The sequence below is a fragment of the Thermobia domestica genome, chromosome 10 (genome assembly GCF_964235325.1).
Source record: "Thermobia domestica chromosome 10, izTheDome1.hap1.1, whole genome shotgun sequence".
Lineage (NCBI taxonomy): Eukaryota > Metazoa > Arthropoda > Insecta > Zygentoma > Lepismatidae > Thermobia > Thermobia domestica.
Genome location: NC_137463.1, coordinates 89,666,847 through 89,681,218, shown reverse-complemented (window position 1 = coordinate 89,681,218; position 14,372 = coordinate 89,666,847). Strand labels below are relative to the sequence as shown.

Here is a 14,372-nt window from a genome sequence, read left to right as displayed (position 1 = left end):
GGGAGAGGGTATTCATGTTTGGACTGCGCGATGGGTGTGGTAGCACATTCCAATTGTACTTGGTCAGCAAACTGGTCACAATCTGCCCCAGGTGCAGGTGTACATTATTATGCAAAACAAGTAGCCGAGTCCGAAGCAAGTTACGTATAATTTTCTTCATCTTCTGCGAAAATTTCGCAACCTTCATTATAATGTGCTGCAGTAATGTAATGTCGACATAGAACTATTTGTGATTATTTCTTGGTGATTGTACGCAAAGATCATCATTGGCTTCACCTTTAATTGTGACTATCGATTTTTGAGGGGAAGAGAGGGAAGGGTCGTGGGGATACCGGTCGCGTATCTTCTCTCTTCACTCATTTGACTGTGATTTTAACTGTGGTTCAAACCCTCAAATCTACGACTCATCAATAGCGATTATTCGAGATAGAAATACTTGACCTTCAACGGTGAATTTTCGTTTTAGTTATGTTGCAATGTTCAGACATATCTCTTTCTATTCAGATGTCAAGCAATGAGGGATCCAGCATGCACAGAACTTTCTTTTCTGCAAAACGTAAGCTAGAATACGGTATATACAAGGAAACCAAAAAAGCTCTTGCCGTTCTAGAGCAGTGATAAATAAAGAGTAACATAGTAGACGGTACGTACCTTTAAGTTACGAAGTAATCTCCATCAGCATCCAACACATTTTGCCCATGTTCCTGAAGCTGCACAATACCCTGGTAATAAAACTCGGTGGTCGTGGATGCAAAGTCTGTGAGTGCGTTCCGCAGTCTCCTTCATTTCCGAAGGATCTCTCACTGTGGTGGTTGAGAGAATGGAACAGGTGGTAATCTAATGGCGCAAGGTCTAGTCTCTCCCACGAAAGTTGCTGAAAGGTCTCCCGGCTCCTCTTTGCCACATGTGGCTTGACATTGTCATGCAGGGATAGCACACACTTGCGATTCACCAATGCAGGCTCCTTCTGGCGCACCCTTCGCAACTGCTGAGAGTAGAAGTTAGCAGTGGTGATCTGACCAGGTGGAAGGAGCTCGTAATACAGCACTTGCCGACAATTCCATCATACAGAAAGCATAACTTTTCGTGAGCGCAGAGGTAGTCTTGAGGTGAGAGGATTAGGGCCACGTGGCGACAACCAATATCTGGTGCACTTGGAAGTGTCACAGAGGACTCACTTTTAGTCACCAGTGAGCAAGTGATCAAAGATGAGTGTGTTCAAGTGCCGGAATGAGCAAGGAGAAACACGCTGTCACTTGTTGCTTTTTGTTAGTTGCCGACAATGTGTGGGGTACCCACTTGGTTACCTTATATGAATTTCCTATCCCATGTGGGTGCAACTGAGTGTTTCAGCGAAAACATGGAACTTTTTTGCAAGTTCATCACACGTTAGACCAGTGTCCTCCTCGATGCTGCTTTCAGAGCCTCGTAATTCAACACATGTGGTCGTCCACTGCGGGGTTTATTCGAAAGGCTCACATCTTCCGAACGGAGTATCTGGAACTATGCCTGGTGGTCCGTTCGTTCACGGCATTCTCTCCACATGCTTGGCATATGGGGCGACTTGATACGGGAGCTGACAGACCCACTTTAAAGTCATATAACAAGCACTCTTGAACAAGTTGCTTCGGTATCTCCATTTGTCTTCGATACTGGACGAGCTATGACTGCTGTATGTGCGCAACGTGCCTGTATTACTGAAAGATGGTTAGACTAACTCCTGATCGCTTGACAGGCACGTACGTAATTTCATTTCCTCTCTGAGAGCGCACGATTAATGGCACGTCAAAACCGACAAGAACTTTTTTGGTTACCTAGTAGATGTCAGTGAAATTATTGTATCTTGTGATAATTCCTCACATATTGCTTGACGATCTTCTTCAATAAAGCCCGCCCCACAAGTTTTGCACTTCATTTGTCTATTGATATTTTCAGTCTTCCCAGCCTTTGGTCATCATACATGCTGACACATCGTTTCCGAAAACGACTAGCTCAAGAGATACTGTACTACAATTCACAGTCAGATTGCCATAAACTTATTTCGATGCAAGATCATTGACCATTTACCGACACCGTACTCAAGACACCTGCAGCCTTCTTTTGAAATATTTGTTACTATCACACGGTACACACTAGAGCTCACAAGCACATGTTCTGCCGCCTCAATAACTCAACTACAATTGGTAAAAGTTCCAATCCGATTGCAACATCCAACCCGCAGTGATGTCATTATGTGCCTTTGTACTTAATACAATCGGAGTGTAATATAATCTAATGGTTGTTGATTTCGTAAGAAATACACCGTTCAACAGATATAAAGAAGCTCATAGATGTCGATTCATGACGACTACACTAGTAAGAGTAAACAATTATTACATTAATGAGCGCAAAGACTAAGCAGGCTCCGAGACTGACTAATTTACCAGTTCTTCGTTTGTCAAACACTTGAATTAATTAGAGAACACTATTTCACAGAAAAGCCGGGAAACAGTAGTTAGTATTATAAAATAAACATAAACTCCACCAATGTGATAATAACATTCGCTAAATAGTACTACAACTATACTTAACCAAGTACTCAATTTAACTGTCTACTAGGTATTATAATATTGCTAGATAAGTAAAGTTTTCAGGAAAATGTTTTCTGCATATTCTCTTAAACTGGGTCATAATTTGGGCAGTTAAGTGATCAGAAAAGTGGTTTCAGTAATTTAATCCCTTTAAGTGAGAAGTATGTTAGTTCAGACTATAAGCCGTACAAACATAAATGACACGGACCTATTTCCTCAGCTTTTTTTAGTGAAATAGAAACGAATTGTGATGGTGGAGTTGACGCAGTTCTGAGACTACAATCATGAATTGAACATCAACTATTACACACCCTTTCTCAAGCAGAAATTCGGCTCTCGAATACGACTTGTCATAACAAACGAATGAATTCTGAAGGTGGCTGTTCACATAAACTATGATTTCTTTTCGACATTTTTGTGTAAATACTTCAAGGGAAGTTTTATGTAAACGATATGGTTAGATCAGTGATGTATTATGACAGTTTTTAGATCAGTGAATATTGGTACAGTTTTTATTGGTTCCCATTCGAAATAATAAGAAATTGAAGTAACATCCTAAATACTGATCAGTTTTTCGTTACTTGTTCCTTTACTAGACGAATATACACATGCTGAAAATCCCACATGTACCCTAACTTCCATTCATGTTTAAGTCATTAGTCTCACAATATTTTGATCCTCTTTGGATCATCCTTAAGCACAGACGCTATGCTAGGCAGTATCTATTTTTTGATTACTTTATTATATCTCTTCAAAACATGTAAACAGAAAAATGGGCATCAAGTGTTCAACGCTACACTTCTCTAATTCTATTCAGCACTTATGAGTTTCTGTGCAAACAAACCTGTTCCCTTAACTTCTGTACGTTCTCTTTGTCCACTGCTGTGTAAGTTATTTAAACTTATTTACGGGCATGAAAAATAATGGAATAAATGTCACTTATCCTTTGTGCATTTAGGGCGCTGAAATTGTCACGAGTAATTTTTTTTTGTTTTAAACAACATTTTTATACAATATTCACACTTGATTCTTATTCCTTTGTTACTATAATTAACAGTCTCCTTGTTGATTCTAACATTCACACTATTGATTTTTGTTTTAATTTTGCATTTCAGTTTAACACGTAAGTTGGAAATTGAATGAACCGTGGTATGTGTCCCACAGGGCCTCCCTATCATGTGTCACTGGGGGTCACTCAAAAAATTTTAAAAAGCAAGGTACGTCATTTGATTAATTGAAAATATCATGGAAAACCAACTTCCGTAGGAAAAAATGATTTTATGTGGGCACAATTTACGAAAGGGCCACAATTTAAGCGATGTGTCATATTACATAACTTCCTAGTTAAACTTTTCGAGTGATCCCCTGTGCCCCATGAAAGATAGCCCTAAGGAACAAAGAGCACAGTTCATTCAGTTCGCCCTGACATTTCCTTATCTCACTTTCTATTTCATCTATTTATCTTTAGCCGTTTGTGATTTGTAAGCACGGATGTTTTATTTGATATACCATATATCTGATATGCAAACTTAGATACATGGTGATCTCTTTGAATGTTTTATAAGGCTTTTATTTCTCCGATCACTGAATATTGTTCACCTGTATGGAACATAGCAGTACCTACTAATCTATCTCGCATTGACAATGTATTAAACTTCTTTCTTGCCACAGTTAGATTTAGAATTCTCAAGTTACGTAATTACTCGAAAGAAGAACTAATGTCTTTAATGAACTTACGTTCCCCTGACAAATGACACCGAGGAGCCTTACTTTACCTGTATAAGATCATCAATTGCAAAATTGATTCTGAATTTTTACTATCGCAGATTAACTTCTGTGTTCCTCAGCGGCGGACTCGCTCTCTCAACTTGCTAACTTATCAGACACCTAAGCTATCGATTGTGAAGAATCTTTTATCTGTAGTTTATTCTTTTACGTTTTTGTTGTTTCTTCTGTATGTTGTACAGTTTCAGATAATTGGCCTAGGTGATATATATATATATCCGAATACACATTATATTTACCGAATACAGTGAATATTGCGAAATTGCGTAGATGGTGATGTAACAACCAACATATATCCCTATATGAACGATTCTGTTCACGTTACTTAACAATTTATACCGTTTGCCTTTCTATTCTCTCCTCCTGATTTTCTACTATTCATATATTCACAAAAAATATTTTCTTATTTTTTATGACCTTACATTATTTAATATTGTATGAAATGTTTTCTAGTCTAATAATTAAAATTTGGTACGTAAAACTACTTTTCTGAAATGAATATTTGCCAAACAGGCTCGACATTTTCCGAAGGTCCTTATCTGCAAGGAAAGAGGTGTCACACCTCTACAGTAAGGACCTTGACATTACAACATTTTGCTAAGAAGACTAAAAACAGGAGATAAACACACAGATAGACACGTGATTTTCCAAGCATACACCCTGTCCGCCATCGAAAAGGACTGCATATGAACTACTTTTCCACGCTGCACACATCTGAGTAAACAATATGTGAGAAGACTGAAAGTTGATCAGTTTATATCTGAATTGGCAACATTGCTCTCTCCTACATACTTGCACCAGAACCATGAAACCGGTGTTGTTAGCAATGTAGTTTCTCAGTTTACGGGTGCCGAAGTGTCATGTTAGTACTAATGAAATGATGATGAAAGTGAATCGTTATTGAAAAAGGTGAATCAAAGATCTTTACCACGAACCTTTTTTTATAAAACTGTTCGGCACAGTGTAAATCCGGCGCAGTCTACTATCAGCCCTGTTATTAGCCGCAGTCTTGGCATGCGGTGCGTATATTAGGGCGAGATTCAAAATCTCCCGCGTTACATTGCTGAACGCGAAACGTACAAAAGACACTTGGCAGGACCAAATTGGAAGATAACTGTTACATTAGGTGAGGCCTACATTTATCACATGCATAATGGTAACATTCGGGCAATTACATAACGTGGCACTTCTTGCAATGGATGAACTGGTTTTCACCTATAATGCTAGGAATGTTTCCCGCACCAAACTAAGGCGCCGACCGAAATGGTTACCAGAGGAAGTTGGAGGTATGTAAGGTGGACAAGAACTTGAAGGTGAGAGCGCCGTCTACTTCCAGGAATCCATCATTATCTCAATTTATCCCTCGTTGCTACGAAGCCAATACGAACCAAGTGTTGATTTATATGGACAAAGCTTTCAGTCATACCGCCAGACCATTCCTCCGGTATTATCGTGGCAGGGAGCAGGAAACGGAAGTCTGTTTATTCCCGTCAATGACATTCCTGTAAAAAGCCCTGATGCCAGTCCGATGGATTTCTGCGCGTTTGACTGTTGAAACGATGTCTTCTAAAACACGCGCCTACTGGCCTAAGGAAAACCTGCATGAAGAAATGGAGTAGAGTTCCTATACCTGAGTTCCAACGTAGTTTGTTGAAGTGGAAATTGTGATGTTGGGTGATAGCTCTTTATGGCCCGATACAACACAACCGGTGGTGGTGGCTTTTCATAGGGTAAATACACTTTAAATTTTCATCAGATATAATTCCATCAACCTTTTGTATTGGAGTATTAATTTCGGATACTAAACGCTAAGTATTATACTAGACTTATTAATGTCGGTTGAACACCGTTTTATAATCATATTTTAATAGCTCACACATACACACACATACATACTGTGTATAGTCTAAAAGTGCGGAAACACCCTAAGTAGTAAACGCTGCAAAACATAACCAAAGTAACAACGTAAGTGGAGAATAAGGATGGGAGAAAAATGTTTCGAATTGTAATACCCTATGTATATATAAAACAACGATCAAATTTTATTTTAACACAAACAAAATATTACCTCAGTTTCCTTGGCAATAAGCATGTCATATGCTGTAGTTTTTTCTTCCGAAGTTCCATTTAACAAAGGGTCAACTTTTAAAAAATATTCTTTGAGCACTGGATCTATTTCTCGCACTTCAGTTTGTTCAGTCTTGTGTCCTATACTAACAAACAATAGAAACTATTTAGAAACATCAAACAAACTTAATTTATACTATCAAACTACTGATTTCCATAATTTAATTTACTGCTAACACAGGCAACACTAGCTTATTAACCCACCGCCTTGTGTTCTACCACACTATAGATAGACCTCTCAGGATCCTGGTTCATGACGATCAGATTCCACGTTAAGCTTTAAATTCGTTTCACATTGTACAGGGTGTTTGAAAAGTCCCTTATCACCCTTATTAAAATCCGTACGGATGTATTTATATTGAACTTGATGTAGGAAATATACAATAGGGTTAGAGGCAAACCTTTTGGATGATGGTTCTCGAACGGCCGCCATCTTGAATTTCATTTTTTTTTTAATTTCAAACGATAGACGAGTCATGTGATACACGACCTTAGGCCAGAATTTACTCAGGATGTCACATCTGAAACCAAATTTCATATATATATCTTTATTTGGTGATAAGTTATTCTTCTTTATTTGACGATTGTTCCTCTTTTCGCAGGTGGTGAGCCATACCGTTAGCAACTGAGGAACTCATCCAGATCGGCAAACTATGGGTGGGAGAAGTGCCCGTGCAATAGCAGCCGATTTCAATCAGCGTCATCCACAACGTCACCCTGTGTCACATGTGGAGCACATTTGTAACAGGTAAACATCAATTGCCGTTGCCCATAACTTCTCACCAAATAAAGATACATGAAATCTAATTTCAGATTTGACATCCTGAGCAAATTCTAGTCTAAGGTCATATATCACATGACCCACCCGTTTGAAATTAAAAAAATTGAAATTCAAGATGGCGGCCGTCCGAGAACTATCATCCAAAAGGTTTGCCCCTAACCCTATTGTATATTTCCTACATCAAGTTTAATATAAATACATCCGTATGGATTTTAAAAGGGGTGGTAAGGGACTTTTGAAACACCCTGTATATCTAACAAACGAACCTGAAGAGAGCTAAAGGTTTTCCCAATTAAATCGCAAAAAGTAATAAATTAATATACAAACTAATCAATCAACGAAACTGCACTAACTGGAAACGATTATTAGTAAACGATTGGTACAGTCACTTTCAAAAGCCTGCAAATGCGATTTATAAAGATTGGGATTTAACAGAAGAAATATGATTGGCATTGGATATTTTACAATACGATATAGGCACACAGTTCTAGGAAGATAGGCGGATACTGGATAAGTTCTAAAAATTTCTATAGGCGAAAATTATCAAGATCGACCGAGTGTACATGAAGATAGAAGCTGAAAATGTCTAAATAGTACTCACAAAGCACATAGAAACGATTAGTGGTTATTCATCTAGCAAAATGTACCTAATTTTATCTATGTTAAAGAAAAACAAAACTGTAATTTAAGCATTCGGGCACGGCTTTCTTAGGTGTACGATATCATTTCATTATTTATAGTAATTCAAATAATTTTCAAAGTGCAAGGCTTTGTAGATTAATGTAAATCTATACCATAGTTTCTACATTTTAAATCAAGAAAAACAATTTACTAAAAACTGAAGAAATATATTTTATGATAGAACTGGAAATATAATCGCTTGTTCATTAGTTTTGCATACTGCTTTTGATATAATTGCTTTCGAAATATTTACTGAACTTCGAAATAGAAAATTCGTTAAGGTTATGAAACAGAAATTTATGTAGCGTCAGTATACAATGTAGCTGATTGGTTCTTTTGGAATTTAATGACGCTTTTCATAACCGAGACTGTGCAAGACATGTATCTATAATTTACATGGGATCTGAACATGAACTCTCACCAGATTGAACACAAGTTACAAAACAGAAAACTGAGTCTAGAAGTTTAAAAAAAAATCAATTTCGGAAAAATTCTCTACAGAGGTGCAGAATCGTTTTTATAATTAGTCTACACATAAAGCCTATGTATATGAAATATATGTTCACAAAAATAATTTATTTGTTATCACAACCTTAACTTCACGATAAATCCAATATGTTCAACATTCATTTTACTGGCTTTTGAACACCCTTACAATTTGCGTTCAAGAACGTATGGCCAAACAATATATGTAATACAAAGCAATATGCGTAACATTAATACAAAGCAATAATTTAAATTTGTATGGATTTTACTCTCTCCAACCTATCGACCAGTTCCAGTTTCATTTATTTACAACAACAGAACGAAGTAAAGCACTGGAATAAAAACAGAAAAAAAAAATTAAATGAAAATAACTCATCCACTGGTGCAGGTCATTTAGATACGCTTGCCAATTGTTTGGCTGGTTCGAGACTTACTCAAACAGCAGCTCAAAAAGGATTCTCTCCGTGGTACTTCATTACCGGGAATTGACCGATCATTAGTCCAAAATAAGAATACAATTTCTATCATCATATTTTTTTTCTGGTGTAACATTTATACCATACTATAAAACTACACTAAATCCCGTATACTCATGTAATTTACAAATAGAGGTTATTATATGGAAAAATATGTTCTTGCGTAGTTTAAAATTAACGTCTTTAAAAGCGGATCTCCAATAAAAGTTTGGTTAAGCAATCTTTATTTTTACTCCGTTCCAATTTACTAAACTAGTACTAGTACGTTAATGAAAACGACCCTAATAATGAACATTTAAAAATAAGTGAAAATTTCAAATAAATGCGAATACTATATTTCTCAAATTATTACTGATGTTTTAAAAATGAAATGAAAATTTTTAAGTTTTACGTCCCATGGTTATGCCGTCTAGGCTAAAGGAGAGAGTGATGATGAGAAATGAAGGAAAAGGTGGAGTGAAGAAAGTGGGAGGAAACGGGAGAACCCCGAGAAAACCCACGAACACGCTTTTTGCCTACCACTAAGTTCACTTGCCGCGAGCTAGGATCGAACTAAGGACCCCATGCACCAGACGTGAACGCTCTACCACTAAGCCATCGTGGCACTGATGTTTTAAAGTCAATCAAGATAATATCAAATGAAGCAAATTTCTTTTCGAGTATCTCTTATAAAAAAAAAAAAATAAATAAAATAAAACTCTAATGCGGTTTTCAAGAAACATTTCAGTCGCTTAGAAGAATAGAAAATTGCACTTTAATCTGCCGCATCTTATCAAAAACAAGTGTATAACAAGATAATTTCAGCAGAGCTATCAATATAAGCATGACTCGATTATATACAGTATATACAGGAGATATGTAATAAAAACTTTGCATCAGGATAATAAAAACAGGAAAATTGAAAAACTACATTTCAGACATAGAAATATTTTATTTGATGAAAGTAATGGTATACATAAGACCTTTAACTCTTCTTGATTTAAAATAATTGGAATTGTTAAAATTACAATGGATTTAAATTTTATAAGAAACACTGGTTAAATTTCATATATGAAGGCGTACATAAAAACCAGAGAAGAAACAATATTATTGGCCATGTTTTTATCTAATGATAAGATGACCGTCTGGCAATACTGAATGACATTACGCATCCTCTTACACCCGCAGTTTCTGTAGTTTTCAAAACAGCAAGACAGCTGACACGATCTATGCACCGTCCGCACCAATGGATAATCTCCTTTACTTCCTTAACTTTGTTCCATTGTTTTATTCCATTATCCCCTTGTTGCTTTCAGTGGAGCTGATCGAAAGCTTCGAGGAGTAGCAAAACACAAAAATTAAATTTACTGGTTAATAATCATGATCAATATCAGTACTCAACATTGTTTTGTTTAGATTTACATTTTACATTTTGGCAGCTTTGAAAATAATTCTACCGCTTTGTAAATATACGTTTATTATTATTTAAATCGTGGCATAGTGAAAGTAATACTGCCACATCGAGCCAATCCTTTAATAATAATGAAAGATACAGACGCACAGTCATTTTCAAAAGCATACAAATACCAGAGAATTCTGTTATCTAAGCAAGTCATTAAGCTCCATAAGAAGCTAATCTTTTCTCTTTCTCTCTTTCTTAAAACCTGAAGTTCTTCCCTAAACAAAGAAAGCTTTGATAATAAGAATTAATTATATATTTTTCAATTGTTCTTGAACTATGATTAATTCACTTTACACTGAGCACGTGTTATAAATTTTCCGGATTTCTTTCTAACCAAAATTTAACTTTGTCTTTACGGCTCAGGGGCAATTACTTTGTTGTTTCCATGCACAGTTTTTATTAATAATTCATTTTTCTCCTTAACAAAGAAACGGTTGCTAAGGACTAGATTTTTACGTGTAGGATTATGTAATACCGTATTAACTTCCATCATACTAAACCTAATCATGAAAAGAGATTCTATTTGTTATTGGCGTAATAAAGAAATTGGAACATCGGTTTATCTTATATTGCAATGTGAACTATGTAACAGCAGACGATTGGAATTAATCCAAATGATTATAAAATACCATGCCACCACCCATCAAAGTTATTTCAGCATCAAGAAATTTGCAATATATTAAACACCTGTTATAATTCATGCAGAATAGTAATATTCTAACACTATAACCGTAATTTTATTCGATAAAAATGTTAGCAAATACTCTTCTGGAAACACTGACGGATAAAACAACAACAATAATAATAATAATAATAATAATAATAATAATAATAATAATAATAATAATAATAATAATAATAATAATAATAATAATAATAATAAGGAAATTTAAAATACACTTCTAACATGATTTAAAAAAAAAAGCCAAAAGAATTAAGTACGATCAAAATTACAAGATCTATCTGCCAAACACAAGAACACTATCAAGAATATAAAAATGTTGACATAATCGAAAGATAATATAACATGACTCTTACCGACCGCACCGAAAAAGGCACCTCATGAGAGATCGAAATGAAAAAATGAATAAAAAAATCTTTCAGTTCTTTAACTAATTACATTTTAAAAATCTTCCTTTTCTTGTTTCTTGCAAATCACCCAAATATGAACACATATAAGTACATAAATAAACATGGGTAGAGAATTCTATATCGCTTAAAATTACGTAGTTATAGGAAATTGTTTTAAAAAATGCTGTTTTCGCCTGCTTCCATTATATTACAACAGTTTGTGGTAGTTTAATTACAACACAAGGTCTCGGAATTTCATAATTTTAAGTAGTATTGCAAACTTTAACCATGTTCATCATATCTCACAAACGGGTTGGGATATCACATTGCTGCTAACGCTATTATGATCTTTACGTTTATTAGATACAATCTATGCGATTGGATGTGACAGTCACCTAAGCACTTTTTCGAAATAAAATATTTTGAAGAAAGTAAAATTTTCAATTTCTTATAATTTTGTTCCTAGTTTTTAGAAATACGCCATATTAACTCATACAAGGTGTCTACCAGAATTTGGAATTCCTAATTCGTAATTTATTATCACATTTCGTAACCCGTAAACTCTGTATAATTTTGTTTAACTCCTCTTTTTTAAGTTTCTTTCTTCTCGTTGTCAAGTTTCCTTTCGTCGCGAGGATAACAGCCATCATCATACTTTTGAACGCAACTACTTTACCAACTCCACCACATTCAGAGACCGCTAAATGAACATATTGCTGGGCTATAAGAGATTCTTCACGAAGATTTTGAACAAGACACTCTTTATTTACAGAGAATACTCTTTCAATGGCTGCATTCCCATGAAACATACACAAAATCTTCATAGCAAATTTCAGAAACAGCCTAAACTTTCAACAAAAAATGTATCCAATCTTTTCTTTTTTCCAATCAAAATCTCGCAGTTTTTGCTGAAAATCCTTACTTTCACGAATTTTAAGGCAATAACATCCAGTTCGTAGAAATGAACTCCAAAGCCAGAGTCACTCGACAATTCCCCAATACTGAATGAATCCTGAGGGATGGTGCCAAACATGTCGCTCCCTTTATTACTTTATTACATAAAGTACTTCTTTTGCTAATTAGTGTTTCGGTAGACATAGCATTCGACAGTACGGTACTTCCGATGCGCATTGATACGTTCGCTTCATTTGCATTATTACGGTTGTCGAGCCCTACAAAATTTGAATGTTTCCAGATGTTTGAGATACTGTAGCATCCTTAGTTTGAAACACTGAATAATAAATGTAGTACTGTAAGTTTTTGTATAACGTGTGTGAAATATGTAATAAAATGAAGATGCGAGCTCATGTGATTCAAATTCCACGTTAAACTCTTACTCGTGTCTCATACACCTCAGTGCTGAAAGGTACGCTGAACTATAATGCAACCAACCAATCAATAATCTCACATCCAGGACAACGCTACCAGCTCTGGCAGCCACTATTCGACATGAATAGTGAAATTACAGCACACGTAAATACTACTTTTTAATTAAAATAATAATAATAATAATAATAATAATATAACAGAAAAATATTCTAGGCATCAAATTGACAAAAGTGCTCTCTTTTTCTAGTTTAAGGGCAAATCATGTAACAATTTGGCATCCGATATTATTTTAAATATATACCCATCACTGATCACAAAAATGCCGGATGCAAGAAAAACCACCTCGGGGAGGGGAGGGGAGAAAGGCGAAATTTTAGCCGTTTCTATTATTTACTATATCTCCATAACCATTGGAGCTTTTTTTTTTTTTTTTTTTTGTCTAGTTGTCTTCTACAATGTAATTCTAATGCATTTTTGAGTTAAATATAATGGTTTTCTTGTTATTTTCATTTTTACTCAGTATTGGTTGCGCGTGACGTCAGACTTTTAGCCACAGATCCTTTACAAGATCGAATTCGGAAAAATGTTTCCTCTACAAGTTTTTCTTCTTCATTTTATGCTCTTTCAAAAAATGTACACTTATATTAGTGTAGGACTAATAGTGCCTGAGTTATAAACGACTTTATTCTGTCGTGTACGAAGCTGATCATGGCGCGGCCCAAGAGTTACCTTCCCACAAACGGTAGATATTAGCAGATGATGATGATTAATATATGTATATTCTTGTCTGCCTACAAGTATATAATTCTGAGTCTGATTAAATCTGTCTATCATCATCATCATAGGTATTCTGCCTTTATTGGCAGGTCACTTGCCGCAGCTGAGAAGCTTCCACGCTCCAAAGTCCTCCGCTAACCTTTTCGTCTTCGCGTATGATCTTTCTGTTTTAATATCATCCATTAATTGTAGTCTCCTTCGCCCCCTCCCTCTCTTTCCCGCCACCATACCCTCTAGGACGTCCCTCATGATATAATCTCCTCTTAGGCAATGTCCCAACCAGTTTCTCTTCCTCTTCCTAATAATGTCTAAAAGTGTTCTTTTCTCACCCACCATTTCTAACACTCTCTCATTCGTTTTCCGCTCGACCCAACTAATTCTTTCCATTCTTCTCCACACCCACATTTCGAAGGCTTCTAGTCGATTTTCGTCACCTTTACGTAATGTCCACGTTTCCGCCCCATACAGTACAACACTCCACGCGAAGCATTTTATGAGTCTTTTTCTCAACTCTTTATTCAAGGTCCCACAAAACAGATTTTTCTTCCTCCTAAAGGCTTCTTTCGCCATTCCTATCCTTGCTTTTATTTCACGTTCGCATTTCATGTCATTACTAAGAATACTACCCAGGTATTGAAAACTATTCACTTGTTCTATTTTCTCCCCTCCTACTTTTATATTTGACACAGACCCCTTCGTTCCAATCACCATGGCTTTTGTCTTTCTAACATTTATTTTCATCCCATATTCTTCAAAGCCCTTTCTAATTTTTTCTAACATTTTATTGATTTTCTTTTCAGATTCTGCAACAAGCACCATATCGTCTGCAAACCTTATGCATCTAATCA

General features: G+C 35.8%; 1 protein-coding gene across 1 annotated transcript in view; it reads right to left on the bottom strand.

Annotated features, from left to right (window-relative positions):
• The window catches only part of LOC145662547 (regulator of microtubule dynamics protein 1-like), a 69,222-nt gene that overhangs the window by 37,128 nt on the left and 17,722 nt on the right, over positions 1–14,372 (bottom strand). Inside the window, exon 3 of the mRNA XM_081728225.1 lies at positions 6,424–6,568. Within this exon, the coding sequence (XP_081584351.1) occupies positions 6,424–6,568 (145 nt within the window). The remainder of the gene's footprint in view (positions 1–6,423; positions 6,569–14,372) is intronic.